This window comes from Alosa sapidissima, chromosome 2, assembly GCF_018492685.1.
Source record: "Alosa sapidissima isolate fAloSap1 chromosome 2, fAloSap1.pri, whole genome shotgun sequence".
Classification (NCBI taxonomy): Eukaryota; Metazoa; Chordata; class Actinopteri; order Clupeiformes; family Clupeidae; genus Alosa; species Alosa sapidissima.
The window spans coordinates 3,518,990-3,538,513 of NC_055958.1; the positions used below are offsets into that span (position 1 = coordinate 3,518,990).

At 40.3% G+C, this 19,524-nt stretch overlaps 1 protein-coding gene across 1 annotated transcript; it reads left to right on the forward strand.

The window, feature by feature from the left end:
• Positions 1-42: 42 nt before the first annotated feature.
• Positions 43-13,167, forward strand: esyt3 (extended synaptotagmin-like protein 3). The gene is made up of 24 exons (XM_042073521.1): positions 43-750; positions 3,800-3,841; positions 3,931-4,065; positions 4,285-4,361; positions 4,483-4,552; positions 5,214-5,303; positions 5,411-5,466; positions 5,558-5,678; positions 5,789-5,965; positions 6,173-6,255; positions 6,361-6,409; positions 6,964-7,053; positions 7,151-7,213; positions 7,436-7,495; positions 8,594-8,665; positions 8,777-8,863; positions 9,019-9,168; positions 9,728-9,889; positions 9,932-10,050; positions 10,885-10,983; positions 11,176-11,307; positions 12,012-12,117; positions 12,241-12,290; positions 12,453-13,167. The coding sequence occupies exons 1-24, from the start codon at positions 301-303 to the stop codon at positions 12,487-12,489; spliced, it is 2,577 nt and encodes an 858-aa protein (XP_041929455.1). The 5' UTR covers positions 43-300; the 3' UTR covers positions 12,490-13,167.
• The last annotated feature ends 6,357 nt before the right edge of the window (positions 13,168-19,524 follow it).

Consider the following 19,524-nt stretch of genomic DNA (forward strand, 5'->3'; position numbering starts at 1 on the left):
ACCCATGTTAATGTCAGACCAATTAGTTAGATGTCCTTTGCATTCCGTAAATTCAAATGAACCAACGGACATTCCATCCTTCTGCGGGAATATTTTGGTATTTTGGGGCGTGCTCTTTGGCGGTGTCAGGTAAAACAGACGGGTCTGGACAGATCAATGCGGAAGTTATCTTTACAGCCAGGGATAATCAGCTCTCTCTCACTTCAGACACTATTTTCGCGAAATATTGAACACAGCACGAATAGCCAACTATGAGATATATATCCCAGCACTGATTAACGAGACCGAGAACTTTACAACATGCGAAGGCGAGACGCAGGTCTGAGGGAGCGCGAGTACGAGGTACCTCTGAATCCTAGGTATATGAACATTACCCAAAAGATTCAGGATCCCTCCCTCAGCACAACGAGTATGCGTCAAGACGATTTGAGAAAATCAAGTCAGTCTTCTGGGACTGAGACTAACGCTGCTCCATCAACCACTGAGCAATTTAGTGTAAAGGATGTCAATCGCATTTTGATGGAATTTCTCATGTATCTAGTGAGAATACTCATTGTATGTTACCCAGTTTACTTGACTGGCTACTTTGGACTAAGCATCAGCTGGGTTTTGCTTAGCCTATTATTGTGGACAAAGTGGAGGAACAACCGAAAATGGAAGGAGATGCGCTTAGACACTGCTGTGGGCTTTTTGGAGAATGAAGAACAAGTGATCAACAAAGAAGTGAAGGCCCTCAACGATCCTGCATGGGTAAGAAGACCTGATGTCCACATAATTGTCTCACCGTTCCATTTCATTTCCTAGAGTAAGGCCTGTTGACTTAACTTCACTTGAAGGAGTGGGCCTAGCTAGCTCTCAAATCCTCTGGGCCATTCATTCATAAAATGTATTTGTGTGTGTGTGTGTGTGAGTACTAAATTTGAGTGTAAGTAACGAAAGAAAAAGTGTTCTTAGAAAAGATCACACCAACTTTCTCAAAGACCATGTGTTCACGGCCTAATGTGTTTAGCCTAGTTGTAATTTTCTGACTACAGGCTAGCCTGGTGGAAGCTTTAACTGCTGGTCTATCCCTTTCCTTTCAACTTTAATTGCTTTGGAGTCTACAATTCAGGCATAATATAATACCTGTGTGCATTCTTCAAGCATGAAAATGTCAGGGTGTGGCTGTACTTGCTGTGTTGCTTGGAAACCTTATAGCCTACTCAGTGAAAACATGCAAAGTTACCTGTCTTAATAACAAAAGCCTGAATGCTGCAGGAAGAGTTTTACCTTGGTTTGATAAAAGCAGAGGTTTGCCTATTGGCCTGTGAGGTTATCAGCAAACCATAGCACTCTGTCCTTGAGTACTATAGCTTCAATTTGAAGTCATTAGTCTGTTTGCTGTGGTACTTTACACTTCAATCACAAAAGGCTGACACACCTTTTTGCTGAGGCAAGAGGCAGTGACTGTTTTTATAAGGCTTTTGCTGTCAAACGTCAAATCCTTAGTTTGGCTATGGAAAAGAGGGCCTATATCTCAAAGAGGATCACATCAGTAGTCATAGCTTCTATGTCAAACAGATTCTGTTTTCATGTTTGCCATTTACTGTCTATAACCAAACTGAGCAGTTAGCCTACATCAGTTTCTCAAACTTTTTCTGTCATTCCCCACTTTGGAGGTGGGGAATTTTCAAGCCCCACCTGACCCCATCAACCCGGCAAAATGGAAACGTTCAAATATTTATTTTGCATTTTGATTCCACGTTACATTTCCCGTCCTGGTCTGCTAGATCAGATGTTATTTTAATTCATATGTCGGTCTGCTGGATCAGATGTTATTTTAATTCATATGTCGGTCTGTTTATTTTAATTCATATGTCGGTCTGTTTATGACTCATGTTTGTGTGTGGCTATTTGTTTCGAATTTTCCTTGTCAAAAAAGAATGGCAGTTTAAAGATAGGCACACAAAAACCACTGGCGGACATATTACATTCCCTCTAGTTCCGTCCCTATGGTGCATTGTCACCATAGGCGTCAGTTTGTGGGGATGTGTACCAACCACTTTTTGTCATGATTATTTTTTGAAACCCCTCGGTTAAACTAAATGAATGAAAAGAATTCCAGACAATCATATCTACACAAATAGGAATTTCTACTGGCATGCAGAAAGTACTCAAGCAAATCTACAACACGCTGGTCTTATGGTTGTTGGCTTCTGGTAGTAGCTTGCTAATTCACTTATGGTTATGGATATAAGGAACACTCCAAAAACGAAAGGATTATGACAATGATGCACATGGATAGTAGAGGAGGACTCTCCTGTTGCTATATCAGCAGATGAGAAGGACCTGGGTGTGTCACTGACGTGGCTGCCTCATCTAGGCTCAGGTTGGTGAAGGAGAGTGCTTCACAGTTGAGCACAGTGATAGATGCTTATGTGAAGCCATTTATGAAAGCAAGAATTTCTCTGGCAGATCTTTACAAAATGTGACAGCTGTGACACCAATACACACCTGGCTCTCACACACCCAAGCACATCAGTGTGTGCGATGGCCCATTTTGAGAACCACTGCCTCCAATCACTGTCTTGGTCGGATACACAGGGGTGCCGTGGGGAGCACTGACAGAGGGCCCCCCAGATAGCCCAGACTGTTAGGACCCACATGTTCTAGCAGCGCCCCTGCGGATACATGTCGAGATTTTTAACTGTATTATATGATGTCCACACAAGATTTATAAAAACATATCAAAGTGTTTTTTTCTAGTGTTTGGGTAACCTATGGTCATGTCCTTTTAGTTAGACTAGCCTAAATGTTTTCATGCTAATGGCGGTAATGTTCAGGAGTCAAACGACAGATCATTCATGTGTGTTTTAGGCATAGAGTAAGCCCTATTCTCTGACTGAAAGTGTGCAGAAATTGTGCCTTTACTTAACAGTATTTACGTTTCCCAGGGGTAACACCCCTGCATCCCCGCAAATTTTCGGGCTTAGCCTCGAATGTTTTCAAGGCCAGCCTGAGCGCACCTTGAGCTTTAATTTCAATAGGCCACTCATCTTGTTCCGTAGCCCCTCTGGTCTGGTTTCGTTGATGATCGGCACTGTGTTGCATTGGTTGTATATCCTGCAGTATAGCTTGGAATCGCTTGGAATGTTTTAAAGACATATTGCAAATGAATTGCATATTGTAGCCTTGCCAAAAGTGAAAAAAAAAACCACTTAAGTTGATGGTTATTGTCCCTATCACTTTTCAAAACAAACTGACGTCAATGATTGGCACTCCAGACATTTAATGGGCCTAAAATCTGTCTGTCTAGCAGCCATTAAACTAGACTTAGGTTGAAGTTTGCAGAAGGGGTTCATTAGTGGTTATGCCATGTTGCTCAGTTACAGGACACGCAATCAGGCACATAAACAATGTTACTCACCACCCATACTCACATATTTGTTTAGGCTAATGCTAAGACATCATATGATCGTTGATGCATGCGTGAGCATTTGGCTTTATCACACTGGAGGTGAAATCCTTTCATGCGTAGGGTGCAGTGTAAGCAAATATTCTGGCTCCTAAAATTTGCAAATCAGAAGTACCACTAATGTAACCTCAGACAGAGGTGCATACATGTGCCTACTGGTTGGTGTGACAAAATGCATAACAGAAGCCTGGTATTATATACCGGTATAGATAAATGCAATAATATATAGTAAATCGGAAGTTCGTCTTAGTATTTACAATACATTGTGGAGTTAAATAATGACTGATGAGTAGTCTCTCTCTCTCTATTTCCATCTCTCTCATTCCTTTTCTCTTTCTGTCTCAGATTCATTTCACAGATATTGAGAATGCTCACTGGATTAACAAGGTAACACCCTGCCTATATTTCAAATGCACATTTGATCCAGTATTTTGGTAGTTGTTTGCTGAATGGCATTTTGTGTTTTTTTCTTTTAGGTTCTTCAGCAAGCATGGCCATTTTTTGGCATGTTTATGGAGAAACTTCTCAAAGGGAGCATTCAGTCAACCGTCCGAATGTCAAGTCCACATCTTAAAACCTTCTCCTTCACTAAGATCCATTTTGGGCAAAGGGTAAGATGAAAGATGAAAAGCTAAAGGTCAAAGATCAGCATCATGTTAAACTGTGTATTGTGATGCTAGACAAAGTTGATCCCAGTATCAGGCGAGTGTGGTAATGAAAGCCTTCATTCATAACAATTCATTGCACCCACATTGCTCTTGTAATATATTATATGTAATATTATTCAGAATTGGTTTTTGGGAATGAAATGATGATTGTTTGTCTTCCAGCCTCCTAGGATCACTGGTGTGAGGGTTTACACACACGAGGTGGACAAGAGAGAGGTCATTCTGGACCTCAACATTGTGTATGCCATTTACAGTACATATCCTTATGTGTAAAAAAAATAATGCATGGAGGACAAATCTGAAGTCATCAGATCTAAATTTAGCTTCTGCATGATAACATTGAAAAACCATGTTTGACAGGTATGATGGGGATGTGGATATCGACACTGAGGTGAATCCTGCAATCGTTGCTGGAGTTAAAGGGCTTCAGGTGAGGCCATGGAAATCCGTCAAGTCTCAGTGAAAATGATGGTATTCAGCTGATGATATTCTGACCTAGCCTGGAGATTCCAGACCCTGGTACTCTAGAAAGATTAAGGGTCTGGCCACGAATAATGTAATGGCCCAACTCGAGGGGCGGCACCAAGCGTACATTTGAAAATCTCACTGCACGCTTTTGGATAAGACTATACGACTAACGTTTACTGACTGATTCCGGACTTCGACGCAATTGGATAACACTACGACTGTCATCTGTTTAGCTCGCCTCTGGCCCGCCTATATCAGATACACCGATGTGATTGGCTCCCCGTGATACAAGTGGCAAAAGTAACGTGCTTATCCTTACTAATTGCCAGAGTGTCTCGCAGAGACAATTCAAATTGTGCTCTTGCAAGAACTCTGGATTTTCCCGGGTAATTCTGACTCCTTTCCCAAAAGGTTTAACAGAAGTTGGCTGAGCATCTGCTTCAACAATTAGCTTCCATTTTAATCAGAAGTGATAAAGTACATTTGAAAAAATTACAATTTCTTTACTTAAATAAAAACTATTTTTACGCTGTGCAAGTTTGTTCGTTCTCATCATAATTTTGTTGATAACTATTTTTACATGGTGTACCAAAGCCAAAATTATACCATTTGTGCCCTTGCAGATAGAAGGAATGCTTCGGGTGATTCTGGAGCCCCTTATTGGCCAGGCTCCATTAGTGGGTGGGGTTACTATGTTTTTTATCCGTCGCCCAGTAAGTATTAAGAGATCTGTTAAAAAGAGATTTTTTTTAAATATGTACTACATACTCATAACAGTTTAATGTACCTAACTATTTAAAAACGTCTATGTGGTCATCAGACACTGCAGATAAACTGGACTGGGATCACCAATCTTCTGGACACTCCTGCTTTTCGGTGTGCTCCTCAACTTAATCAGATTCTGTCTTCTCTGAGCTGGATCTATTTTACTGACAGTCAATCAAATGTCCTTTTCTCCCCTTTGTAGCTCTCTTTCTGAGCCGGCCATCTTGGACATCATCGCTTCTATAATGGTGTTGCCCAATCGAATGTGCATTCCCCTCCTAGAGCAGGTCAAAATGGACCAGATGCGTTTCCCCCTGCCTCGAGTATGTCTAAGTCCCTGTTCCCAATCCACTTTTTTTGCATTAAAGTCGTTTGGCTTACAGCATTTTTGTAGACCCTTTGTCAGTCCCTCCCCCCATATATTGTGTCTCAGGGTGTAGTGCGGGTAAGGTTGCTGGAGGCCAAAGATCTGATGGCCAAGGACACCTATATGTTGGGTCTAGTGAAGGGGAAATCAGATCCCTATGCGATACTACGAGTCGGCAATGCCCAATACAAAAGCAAGACCATAAAGGAAAATCTTAATCCACATTGGGATGAAACATATGAGGTATGGACTATGATCCTGTATTCCAACGATATTGACACCTTACACATGTAAGAACTGTGATGTACAGTGTTTGTATGTGCGTGTGTGTGTGCATGTGTGTGTGTGTGTGTGTGTGTGTGTGTATATATGTATACACCATTAAAGTGTTTGAATTCTGTGTTTTTTTTATTATACTGTGTTGTTTACTTAAAGTTGTGTTCCTTGTAGTTTGTGGTCCATGAAGCTCCCGGACAAGAGCTGGAGATGGAGCTTTTTGATGAGGACCCAGACAAAGATGACAAATTGGGAAGGTAACTAAGCAACTGATATCATTATGTGTGTTTTGATTTTTACCTGGAAAACGTTGAAACGTTCATTGTATGTTTTACATGTATGTGTTATTCTTACACTGGCAGATTTAATTTGGATTGTGGGGAAGTGAAGCGAAAGAAACAAATGGATGAGGTGAGAAGTTGGATGAGAAGTACATCTACCAGCTCACTCATTACTACACCTACCAGCTCACTCATTACTACAGCTACCAGCTCACTCATTACTACAGCTGGATGAGAAGTACACCTACCAGCTCACTCATTACTACAGATACCAGCTCACTCATTACTACAGCTGGATGAGAAGTACACCTACCAGCTCACTCATTACTACAGCTGGATGAGAAGTACACCTACCAGCTCACTCATTACTACAGCTGGATGCCTTTAGAGTGGAGAACGCATATCTCACTCGTATGACTAGCGTATTTTCCGGACTATAAGTCACACTTTTTTCATAGTTTGGATGGTCCTGCGACTTATAGTCAGATGTGACTTATACATGTATATCAAAATATATAATAAACATATTGTTAAATGTTAATTCCTAGACACACTAATAATACTTACTAAATAATACAAAACATTGCATTTTCAATGGCTTGACACTATGATGATGATGATGATAATGATGATGATGATGAAAATGATGATGATTTGATCACTGTGGTTCTATTTCTCTTACAGTGGTTTAAACTGCAAAGTGCAAAGACTGGTATGGTCCATCTGCAGCTGCAGTGGCTCTCTCTGCAGACAGACCCAGGCCTTCTAATGGCGGTGATTCATTGCTCTCCCAATCTAAAAAATGCATGAGCTTCTAGACATATTTCATGTAGCTCCTTTGACCCTGTCCAACGTTGCTGTTCCCTTTCAGACACCTCAAGGTTGTGCTTGTGCTATGCTGGCAGTTTACCTGGACAACGCCTCCAATCTGCCAGTGAGTGTCATTGTGTGTCATTGTGTGTCATTGTGTGTCATTGTGAAATACATTTGTTTCTCCACTGGACATTGCCATTGCCATTTCTTGGGGACATGACCGAATGTGAAATGTTGCAAGTGTCAGTGTGCCTTATGATGGAAGGCATTCTAAGAGTTCTTAATTTTGCTTGGGTTTATGCTACATGTGCTGTCCTAATTCTCTCTTTCCTTTTTGAGACAGAAAGACCACAGCGAGTTCAGCCACAATGACAAACCTGGCAAACATTCAAAAGAGACCAAGGTAAGTCACAGCAACTACACTGCCATCAGGATATCCTTCCTAAAGCAGAACAAGGAAACAAAGCCAAGCAGTAAAAGCTTAACTTTGGACTCTTCCTGATATTCAGGTCTAACATTACACCTGAGAACACTGAACATGTAACATCAAACTTGTTATTACATTTATCTGTTTTCAACACAGGTCGTTAGAGCTTATCATTTCGCTCTTTAAATGGAGCCTCCTTTCAGTGCTGTGGCACAGCAGGTATTTCCTGTTGGACCAGTTGGGGGTTGGACTATTGTATTTGTGGTCATACCTGTCTTCATGCTACGCACCAGTTGGTTCTAGTCCTTGATCTCTTTGCATATAATCTCTGTCTTGTGGCCTTTTGAAGCCACTTCAATGGCCTGAGTGACACAGCTGGGTCATATATTTAAAGTATACAGTATGTTTAGTTGTAGTGGCAGTGTGCCTCCTGATGAGGTGATTTTGTTGTTGTGGTAAGGTCCCTTTTTGTTTGTTTTTAAAGGGATTACTTTACACTCATTCTGCTTGTTAAAAAGCTCATGTTTAAGGATGGTGGCAAATTGAGCAGTTTATCACCAACCCGACCTTTTGGCATAGACATTACTGTGACATGTCAGTTCCCAAGTCTTTTTTTGTTTCATACCAGCCTGGCTTGCACATCAAAGCACATTGAATGACCTCTGTGTATGAAATGCGCTATATAAATAAACTTGACTTGACACATCAGGTTTGTCATCACTCAGTAGTCGCTGTGTATGTAGTCCAGCATTGAAAGATAAGTCTGCTGACTGCTCTTCACCAGGTGTATATAGATATAGACCCATCTTACCTTACCTGAAGCAGGTGATTGCCCTTATTTTACTGCACTGGAATGTGAACTCAAAGCAGCTTTCGAAAGGAATGCCAGCAGGCAATCCAGAACATTCCACTGTTAAAGACATCATCATTGTCTTTTCACCCCTCTTGCTCCAGTCACATGAGCAGTCAACTACTTAGTTGACTGTGACATACACTTTCAAAATGAAACAAGGACTTTGAAAGTTGCTAGGTTTCTTTAGCAGTCACAACAATCTCATTTGCCCTTCCCAATAGCTAACAAAAAGGAAGACACATCCAAACTCCTATGTGGAATTATCAATTGACAAGAAGACCCAGAAAAGCAAGGTTTGTTAAAAAACAAAATCTCACACACACAAATGTGTGTAAACTGAGTTGTACTATAGTCCCTACAGTACATATGTGTGTACTAAATGCATATTGTCTCATCAATGTTAGGTGGTGCATGCATCCAAAGACCCAGTATGGGAGGAGGGGTTCACATTCTTTGTGCACAATGTGGACAACCAAGTGCTCCACGTCCAGGTATACCATCAGTTACGCTCTGCATGATACAAGCTCTATCACCAGAACAAAATATATCTCTCATCCCTCCTGCAATAAGGAATGAAGCCTTGGTTTGCTGTTCTGTGACACAGCCCTCACTAGTGTTCATTTCCGTTGGTGTTTGGTGCCTCCAGGTGAAGGAACCTGAGAGTAAGTCCGTACTGGGCTCAGTCTCCCTGCCTCTGACCCGTCTGATGAACACGTCGGACCTGGTCCTGGACCAGCGCTTCCAGCTGGAACGTTCTGGAACCAACAGCTTCCTCAAGATGAAGGCCACACTCAGGGTGAGTGAGCGCACCAACCACCACGTGCTGTTGAGGTTTCAAAACTTAACTTAGTAGGGTTGGCTTTCCTAGAGAAAGAGACTACTGTGAAGATTAATATTTGGATTGTGTATTTTCTTTTGTAATTTTGTAAGATTTACCACATTTGAGATTATCTTGATGCTCTGTTACAGGTGTATATTTTCAGTTGCAACATTTAACATTGTTGCTAAAAAATGAGAGGTCTGTGTGTTTACAGTATGTGAATACCTAAATAGTGAGAGCCGTACTGCTACTTTATGACATTTATTGACAGACAGACACATAATATTCCTTTTCGGGTGCATTAAATTAGTGCTAGTACAGGAACAGGGCTAGCATGCAGTAGCCAGAGAAGTTCAATTCCCAGCTTCCACCGTTGGGCCCTTAAGCAAGGCACTCAACCCCAAGTTGCTCCAGGGACAATGTAATCCTTTGTAATATAATTGAGATATGTATGTCACTTTGGATAAAAAAAAAAAGTGTCTGCTAAATGAATGAATAAATGTAAAAGTACCAATTTGCGTTTTTCCTGCTCCAGATCCTAAAGTTAGAGAAAGCAGAACCAAAGCCTGAGGTGGTGGTCCCGCAGCCCCTGCAACCAGCACCCCAGAATCGGCAACGCCAGCCGCAGGCTGCCCAGTCAGGACCCGTGCCCCCGTCACCGGCCCCAGCGGCCAGCGCCTCCAACGGCCTCTACCCCGACTACAACTCCCACCGGCGGGGCTCCGCCTGGCCCTACGAGGGGTCTCAGACGGCCCCATCCACCCCATCAATGCGCCGCTTCGACTCGCACAGCCTGCTGTCTGACAACTCCATCGCCTCCTCCCGCATGGACCTTGTGGAGGCACTCCCTTACCCAGAGTAATTGGTTTTGATTTGTGTGTTGCAATTTGCAGATGTACAATAATGGGCAATTCCACGGAAAATTTACTTTTTGTCACATCCATAACGCCAGTGAAATTCCTTAACATTTGTATGATGTGAATGATAACATTAATTTTTTTGTGCATTTTTTCTCATGTACATTATTCAGCCAAAAATAGCAAATGCTCCAATTTCATGTAATCATTCACATCACACCATACCATCACATTTTATTGGCGTTATGGATGTTACAAAAAACATAATTTTCCATGGAATTGCCTTAGTACAGATGTGTAAGCAACATGCAAAAGGTTATGTAGAACATCAATGTGCTGATTCGGAGGTCAGTTTATTAACTACCATAACAGAGTACTAACATAGATATATATACGGAGAGGCAAACTGCTTATCAACTTGCAAAAAAAAAACGTTCATTTTCTATAAAGAGAATATATAGAATATAGTATATGGTATAGTATTTCACAATGTCAATTTGGTTTGTGTAGAACAGAAAATTGGTTGCTACAGAAACGTGATGTCACACTTTAGTACTCTATTAAGCAGGCATATTTCTTTTTTTTACACTGACTCCATTGTACGTTGTTTCTACTGAGAACAAGTAGGTTTTACAGTTCACAAATCAGTGACTCTGCAATCTCTTGAATATTGAATATTATTTTTGCAGAGTATTATATAGCTATAATGATAATGTGTCTCTGTCATTATTTTGCAATTATTACCAAAGTCATTACACCCATCACAACTCAATATAATTGGTGCTATGTTTACGACGATAAATTTGAGTATACTCTTTCTGTGTTCTGCTTTCAGCGCCATACTGAATCACACTGGAAGCTTTGGGGAGATTCAGCTGACTATAAAATATGCTAAACTGAGACAGAAACTCGTTGTCCTAGTGAACTCCTGCAGGTATGTAACTCCTTACTGTACATATCAATGAAAAACTTCAATACCCATGAAGCCCTTGCACTCTAAGAAGTACCTGCTTTCACTTGACAAGTTTTTGGGAGGCTGGTGATGATAAAAAAGACACCCATAATGTAGACACTGTGGGCTGAAGCCTTTTTTATTCTCTCATGTCCCAACGTGCTCGCTCTGCAGGGACCTGGTCCCCTGCTCGGAGAACGGCTCTGACTCTTATGTGCGAATCTATCTGCTGCCAGACCAGACGTGGAGGCACCGCATGAGAACTCCGGTCAAGAAGAGGACTGTGAACCCAGTCTTCGAGGAGAAGTAAAAGCCTGCTGTATTTACTTTGTCCAGCAGGGGGAGACTTTAGGACTCAGGAAGGGGGAGAAATAGAGAGCCTCTTCACTCATGTGTTCTCAGTGACCAATCACAAGAAGGCTTATGCTTAATCTAAAGCAATGCTCTTATTAAAGCAAAGTTATTAAGTCGTTTATTTGTAAACATTCCAGCTTCTGCTTTAAGCTTAAAACACAGCTTCATCGTTGTCATTATCTCATTGACTACATTTACATACACTTCAGTATCCCGGTTATGAGGCTAATCCCGATTTTGATCATATTCAGGATATGGAGTTTATACAAACACAGAAACCTGGTTATTAATATCCCTGCACACATAATGAATACTAGTATCCCAGTTACCAACAATAAAGTTCTGTTAGCACAGTCACACATGTTTGCATGAGAAACCGGGATAAGGTGTATACAAGGAACAGTGTCCCGGTTTCTTTTGAGGTACTCGACCTAGCATAACCGGATTACTCTAAACCGGGAAAAGGGCCTATCTGGGGTTCTGACATCAGGATATATCGTTTACATGTGCAAATACAAAACCACAATACTTCACTGCATGTAAATGCAATCATTGTCTGGTTTATAGTTAATTGTCCACATGAAATTAAGCAAATACTGCACAGCCATATGAATTATCCCATTCACTATAACACTGTAAATGTCCACCCTCTGCAGGTTTGAGTTCTCTGTATCGCTGGAGGAGGCCAAGACCAGGAAGTTGGACGTGGCTGTGAAAAACAGCAGAATGTTCCACGCCCGAGAGCGTAAGGAAATTGGAATGGTAAGCTGAGATGGAGAAGATGTCCTGTCTCCTCTGAATAAGTAAGGAAAGGAATGAGATGATCTCAATCCTAACCTGGTAACAGTAACCAGTATCTCTAATGACCTGGTTTCATGTTTACAGGTGCTCATTGATTTATCCGGCCTTGACATGACCATGGGCTCCACAGAATGGTAAGGGAACCAATGTTATTCTCTCTCTTTTGTTGTTGTTTATCTTTTGTGTGCGTATGGGTTAGCTTTTTTGTGTGTGTGTGTGTGTGTGTGTGTGTAGATATTACATGCATTCACAATCTGTTGCATTCAGTACATTCACTGTATGTTTTCATCAATTAGGTATGAGCTTACCCTGCCAGGGCTGAAGAAAACCTAGTTAGTTGGAGGAACCATTTCTCTACATGGTTGTCCTCAAAACGGAGCAGCTGCCTTGAGGTCAAATAGAGTATAAGAAATGATAGAGACATTCACAAGACTGGTTATTTTATGGATATTTTAATATTTTATATTTAATGTGTTGTCACTTTTCTAATGAGAGATGAAGTGTCTCTAAGCACTCTTTTGGATTAATTTGGCAAGAGTTGCACTCTGTAAAGGTCAAACTGTGGTTCTTGTGTTCAGTAGATGAGGTCACATCTACTCATCATCTGATGAGGTCAGTACATGATCTGTACCATACAGTATGTGTGTGCACTGGACTGTGAGCCAAAGTAAATGCAAAGGTCAATTTTTTTATATCTAAAAATGATACATTCTGGTACATCCAAGGGACAAATCAGTCCACTACTTAGTGGGAAAGCTTCGATCTTATGCAAAAGATCTTTGCACTAAACTTCTTTAAGTCATAGCACACGGGTATTTTGCCATTTGCCAAATTTGTCTGCCATTTGTCTGACATTTTGTATGTCACTGTAAGCCTGTAGGTTATTTCTCAGGAGGTGGTTGAGGAGTTTCCAAACTATGTTATGTAAGTTTGGCATCACATATTTAACAACAGTAAATATTTCTTGTAAAATGAGATATAAAATCTTTGAATAAAAACATCTATATTGTTGCTCTGACGTTGAATTGTGTGGGGGGTATTCAAAAAAGGAGGTTTAACAAACTCTCTGTCTAACCCTCATCTCCGTTGATCTACAGCTTTAACCCTCTCTGCCTTAGCTGTTTTAGAATCAGTGTAACCTCGGACTCGAGTGGCTTATTGCTTTTCTAAAATGGTTACTATAAATACCTGGCAAAGTTTCATAAAGTAAAGGCACAGCAACTAGAAATGGAACCGATTTATTCAATCAATCTTCCGCCAAGAAATATATTTCCTCTATCTGAATGGTTGCCAAGCAACGTCAAAACACAGCTACTTTAACTTTTGTATCAAGTTATGGTAGCGCAGTAATGTAGAACGAAATGCGGTCAAGGTGTATGTTTGTGCTGGATTTTACAACGGCATTGAACGCGATTCAGCCAATCACAATCAAGGACTGGAACTATCAGTTTTAGAAGGAATCTTAATCAATTTCTTGGCCGTTTTTACAATAATTGACAAAAATCCCCTCCTTAATGCCAATGTGAAAGAAAAGTAATGTTAATTGTGAAATTGATATCCCAAGCAGTTTCCCGGATAGAAGAAGACGGAAAAATGACAATAGAATACCTGAAGGAACAGAAATCTTTTCTTAAATAACACACTCATGTCAGTTTGGATTGAGCCCTTGGAGCCCTCTTGGATTGAGCCAATCTAATAGACCACAGAAAATTCTACTGTAAAGAAATATCTTAATTTGACAGTTAAAAGCTATTGTGTAAACACTCATCTTCAAATCTGTGATATAGATTTTGTTCACTGAAGACATTCCAAACTGTTCCACAGCAAAGGCACTGTAAGCAGGAGAAAATGCTGAAAAAGATAAATGACCAAAGAACAGGTGAAATCTTGGATACACATTTGTCCGTTTGCTACCTCATTTAAAAGTGATCAAATACTCAGGATATGCCTGAATGTCATTTAAGACAACAAATAGGGATGGTGCATTGGGATTGTCAGTTACAGTATCATAGAGGTCAGCAATGGTGGTGTTTTTAGCAGGGGGGACCATCATTCCCTGACGCCCTGTCGTGAAGTCGCCTGACACAGGTACATGTACTTTTGTCCCTGAGCATCTGGAACTGAGTAGTTGTCACTCGCAGAATAACTGACATTGACTGCAAAGTAGGTGCCATTGATAAATCCAGCAACTGCAACAGAAGATGATACACACTTATAATACAACACTGGTGGATAAGTAAACGTATGTATCAAATCATCGATAATATTATTTCAAGAACATCTACAATTTCTCAGTCTGAGGATGGAGATTTCATACGGCCCCCCCCAGATGTTTTGGGTTAAAAAGGGAAAATAATGTAGATATTCACAGCCAGTTATCATGGACTATGTGTGTAATAAGTAACATCTCTATGATATGACTATTAATAAAACCACCAACCATCCTGCAGAAAAGGAAAAATGTTGATTGTTACACCGACAATTACATGATGTACAGCGGGGAAAATAAGTATTGAACACGTCAACATTTTTTTCAGTAAGTATACTTCCAATGAGGCTATTTGCATGAAATTTTCACCAGACATTAGTATTAACTTAGGTAATCCACACATATAAAAAAATCCAAACATTAATGTCCATAAGTAGAGTTATGAGCAAAAAAGTGGAATGGCACAGGGAAAAAAAGTATTGAACACGCTAAGAAAAAGCAGTACACAAAGGCAAGGAATGAGCTGGAATCTATACACAGTTAGAGAGTAATTATCCCTCATATCTGTGCAAATTAATATAAGATGTATCAGTACATATTATGAGCTATAAAAAGGTTTTTCATTACCAAGGTGTCACACAATAAACATTTCATAATGGGTAAATGCAAAGAGCTCTTCCAAGACCTTTGCAACATTATTATTGCAAAACATATCAGTGGAACTGGTTACAGATGCATTTCAAAACTTAAGAATCATCCAGTAAGCAGTATTGGAGCCATTATCTGCAAGTGGAAGGAACATCACTGCATCATCAATCAGCCATGCACAGGATCTCCTCACAGGATTTCTGACCAGGAAGTCAGAAGAATAGTCAGAAGTGTAGCCTAATAGCCAAGGACAACTTGGAGAAAGCTCCAGAAAGACTTGGAGGCAGCAGGTTCAATTGTTACAGAGAAAATCATAGGTAATGCACTCCACCGTCATGGCCTCTATGCATGCTCACCCCGCATGACTCTATTACTGAAGAAAAACATGTCGAAACTCGTTGAAAGTTTGCTACACAACATTTGGACAAGCCTATGAAATACTGAGAGAATGTATTCTGGTCAGGCGAAAGAAAATGTTAACTTTTTGGATGTCATACTACACACCATATTTGGAGGAGAAATGGCACTGTGCATCACCCTAAAAATACCTTACTAACAGTGAGGTTTGGAGGTGGAGGCATCAAGGCGTGGGGCTGTTTTTCATCTCATAGTACTGGCAGACTTCACACAGTTTCACAGAGCGATTTCCTGGGAGAATCGTGCCATCCACCAGGACGATGAGTATGAGACGTGGCTAGACCTTCCAGCAGGACAATGATCCAAAGCATTCAGCAAAGGAAACTCTCAATTGGTTTCAGAGAAAGGAAATCAAGGCCCTGACTTTAATCCAATTGAACAATTTTGGAAGTTACCTAAAGATCAGGATTTACAAGTGGGACCCCTGGAATCTTCAATATCAAAAGACTATCTGTTTAAAAGAATGGGCCAAAATCACACCTGAATACTGCAACTGATTAGTTTAGTCATACAGGAAATGCGTTGAATCTCTCATTACAAATAATGGCTTTTCCACAAAGTATTTAAGAAATTTCAGTAGGCGTGTTCAATACTGTTTACCTGTGGCATTCCACTTTTTTACTCATAACTCTACTTATGGACATTAATGTTTGGATTTTTTAACATGTGTGGATTAAGTTAATACTAATGTCTGGAGAAAATTTCATGTGAATAGCCACACTGGAAGTATACTTACTGAAAAAAATGTTGACGTGTTCAATAGTTATTTTCCCCGCTGTATATACGCTGGAAAAAGAGAAAGAAGTATATGACAGCACAGCAGCACATGATAAACCTTTATATGCCTTGTTTGCTCATAAGTGTGTAGTAAAAGCCGCTTATATCATCAAGCAATGATCTGCTAGCCATGCAGAGAAAAAGATAATGACCATAAGAATGATCATGACAATGGTTAATATTAGTTTGACACGTCTCTGAATAACACCAACATCCAGCTCACTCCTTAGCAAATTGTTTGCATGAGGACCAATAGATGTGTTTACCAAAACTGCTAGCAAACCTCTGAGTAAACCCATTGTGGTTGATCTGGTTAATGTTTGGCTGGCTGGTTCCATGAAACAGCTGCCTCTCATTGATCTTGTGGCCATTTTTAACTTCCATGTCTTGCTTTTTGATCTTGTATTTCCTCCACATGTCCAGGTTTAGGATTCTCTCAATCTGAAAAGCAAAAATATGAGACATTCACGGCACTAAAAAAAAAAATTAACGCTTAATAAATTGTTCAAACTCTGAGGCACAAGAATTTCAATTAAAACTAGAGAATGTAATTCCAGGGAATTACGAGTGCATGAAAATGACGCTAGGACAGACATGGTGGTTGCACAGCTTAATAAAAGTTGATAGTTTAAAAGTAGACAGTTTAAAAGTTGAATGTAGATTGGGAGTTGATCACACTAGTTGACTGAAAAGCCCAGGCTGCCAAACAGTTGTGGGCAGAGGACACAATTGGCGGGAGTCATAGCTGATGACGACAGTTGGATTGGCTGAACAGTTAAATAGTTGGATAGTTTAAATGTTTCAAATATTTTAGTGAGGACTTTTAGTGAGAATTATTGTAGTGAGGACTTTTATTTTGAAACAGCTTTGGGCAGAGGAAACAGTTGACGGGAGTCATAGTTGATGACAACTGACAGTTGGAATAGTTGAACAGTTAAAAAGTTGGATAGTTTAAATGGTTAAATAATTTAATAGGGGATTATAGCAGTGAAGACTTTTATTTTGAAACAGTTGTGGGGAGAGGAAACAGTTGACTGGAGTCAAAGTTGATGACAACTGACTGTTGCTAGAGTAGTTATGGTGGTTGCTATGCTAGTTGCTAGGTTAATGATGTTGGTTGCTAGGTTTTAATGGAATGTGGTTGCTAGGCTGTTGCTAGGGTACTTGAAGTCGTTTCTAGGTTGTTGCTAGGGTGTCCATGGTGGCTACTATCAGAAATAAAGGAGTTACTACAGTGGTTTGCTAGTATAATCATCTTGGTTGCTATGGAAACTGACATATATGCTTAATTTCAATGGTTGCTAAATTGGTTGCTAGGTAGGTGGTGGTTTAATATAGTAGGCTAGAGGCATAGTTGATGATAACTGACAGTTGGAATAGTTGAACAGTTAAAAAGTTGGATAGTTTAAATGGTTAAATAATTTAATAGGGGATTATAGCAGTGAAGACTTTTATTTTGAAACAGTTGTGGGGAGAGGAAACAGTTGACTGGAGTCAAAGTTGATGACAACTGACTGTTGCTAGAGTAGTTATGGTGGTTGCTATGCTAGTTGCTAGGTTAATGATGTTGGTTGCTAGGTTTTAATGGAATGTGGTTGCTAGGCTGTTGCTAGGGTACTTGAAGTCGTTTCTAGGTTGTTGCTAGGGTGTCCATGGTGGCTACTATCAGAAATAAAGGAGTTACTACAGTGGTTTGCTAGTATAATCATCTTGGTTGCTATGGAAACTGACATATATGCTTAATTTCAATGGTTGCTAAATTGGTTGCTAGGTAGGTGGTGGTTTAATATAGTAGGCTAGAGGCATAGTTGATGATAACTGACAGTTGGAATAGTTGAACAGTTAAATAGATGGATAGTTTAAATGGTTAAATTATTTAATAGGGAATTATTGTAGTGGAGACTTTTATTTTGAAACAGTTGTGGGCAGAGGAAACAGTTGAACAGGATCTGTAGTCTTAAAGGAATTATCCTGAGTAAAATGCACTTTAGATCAATTCAGTTCATGAAACACAGGCATTGAAACGCACACTGCAATGGGCAGGAGAAGTCTATAACGTGTCCATATTTTACACAAAATTTGCGCACAGGGAGAGTCAAAACTCTTAGGCTTATAGGCTATTAACGTTAATGTTACTGACATGTAAACATGGGTTTGATGTTCTCGCGTTGGGTGCCTCTCCTGTGGCGCAACAGGTTAATGCCTATGCATTGCTTTTTCACGCAGTCGACATAGGTTCAGTCCTCCCCATCACACGTTTTTTTTATTACTATTTATTTATTTTTAGACCAGCAACGCTTCCTCAATTTAGGCTACAGATACTAGGTGGCCACAGAGAGCATGACCAGCAGTCAGTGAAATGTTTGAAAACTTAACCATGGTACTTTGAAGACTTACTGGCTTGGGCAACTGCTGTAGCAAGACAACACCATCAGCCGTGTTAACTTGCTACAATCATTACCTGACTTCTTCTAATTGTATAGAGTAAGTCAAGTAAAATTCACTATGACTTATCAGCTGTTCGTGGCTCAAGTACGTAGATGAATGGTAATCATGTAAAAGGTTTCATTTAGGAAGCAGGTTCGATACCCACGTGGAGTTATTATTAGGCTGTTAAAGGGGTGATAGAATGATGATATAGGGTATTTTGTGCTGGTCCTTAAGGTCTCTGAATAGGGTGTGTAACATTGGTTGGGCTGAAAATGGCATATGTGCTGTTCTATGCGGCCTAATGCAAGCCTGGTTAAAAGCCTTAGAATGAAACGAGAGGTTTTCTTCCTTTTATGGTATGCTCATGAATATTTAGATGACCTGCGTGCTGATTGGTTGGTTTACAACGAGCGAAGCTCCGGAGCAAAGACGCAGACATTTTTTTTTTTGGTGGCATATTTATGGTCCAGTGCATGTAGCGTACTAGAGACCATTTTGACATTTAAATATGTCATGCATAGTTGTATTTGTTCGTCTCCAGTTTCCACCAGAAAGTGACAAATCTGCAAGCGGCCACATCTGTCAAAGAAACGTCACCAACGCAGCCAGTTAACATGGGTGCCAGTTGCCATGTAACACCAGGCCATCGTCTGATAATTTGCTGCGCAATTGATCAAGGAGCCGCGGACAGAAAAAGAAAACAAACATTTCTGCAATTAGTAGGAAATATTTGTTTGGTGTCATCAAACATAGAGGTATAGAATTAAGTCGTGGTATGGGCGTTTATTCAATGCATGCGTGTGCACGCTGGTAGCAAAGCTAAGCTTCAACCTATTGGAAGGCTATTTAATTATGAAACGACATTTAATAGAACGACGTGGATTTAT

Bases quoted from the DNA above. Each gene is read 5' to 3' on its own strand.
- esyt3 (XM_042073521.1), top strand. From the start codon at position 301: ATGCGAAGGCGAGACGCAGGTCTGAGGGAGCGCGAGTACGAGGTACCT. The intron at 4,066-4,284 runs GTAAGATGAAAG...TTTGTCTTCCAG, and splicing joins AGATCCATTTTGGGCAAAGG to CCTCCTAGGATCACTGGTGT. The intron at 9,890-9,931 runs GACTACAACTCC...TGGCCCTACGAG, and splicing joins CCTCCAACGGCCTCTACCCC to GGGTCTCAGACGGCCCCATC.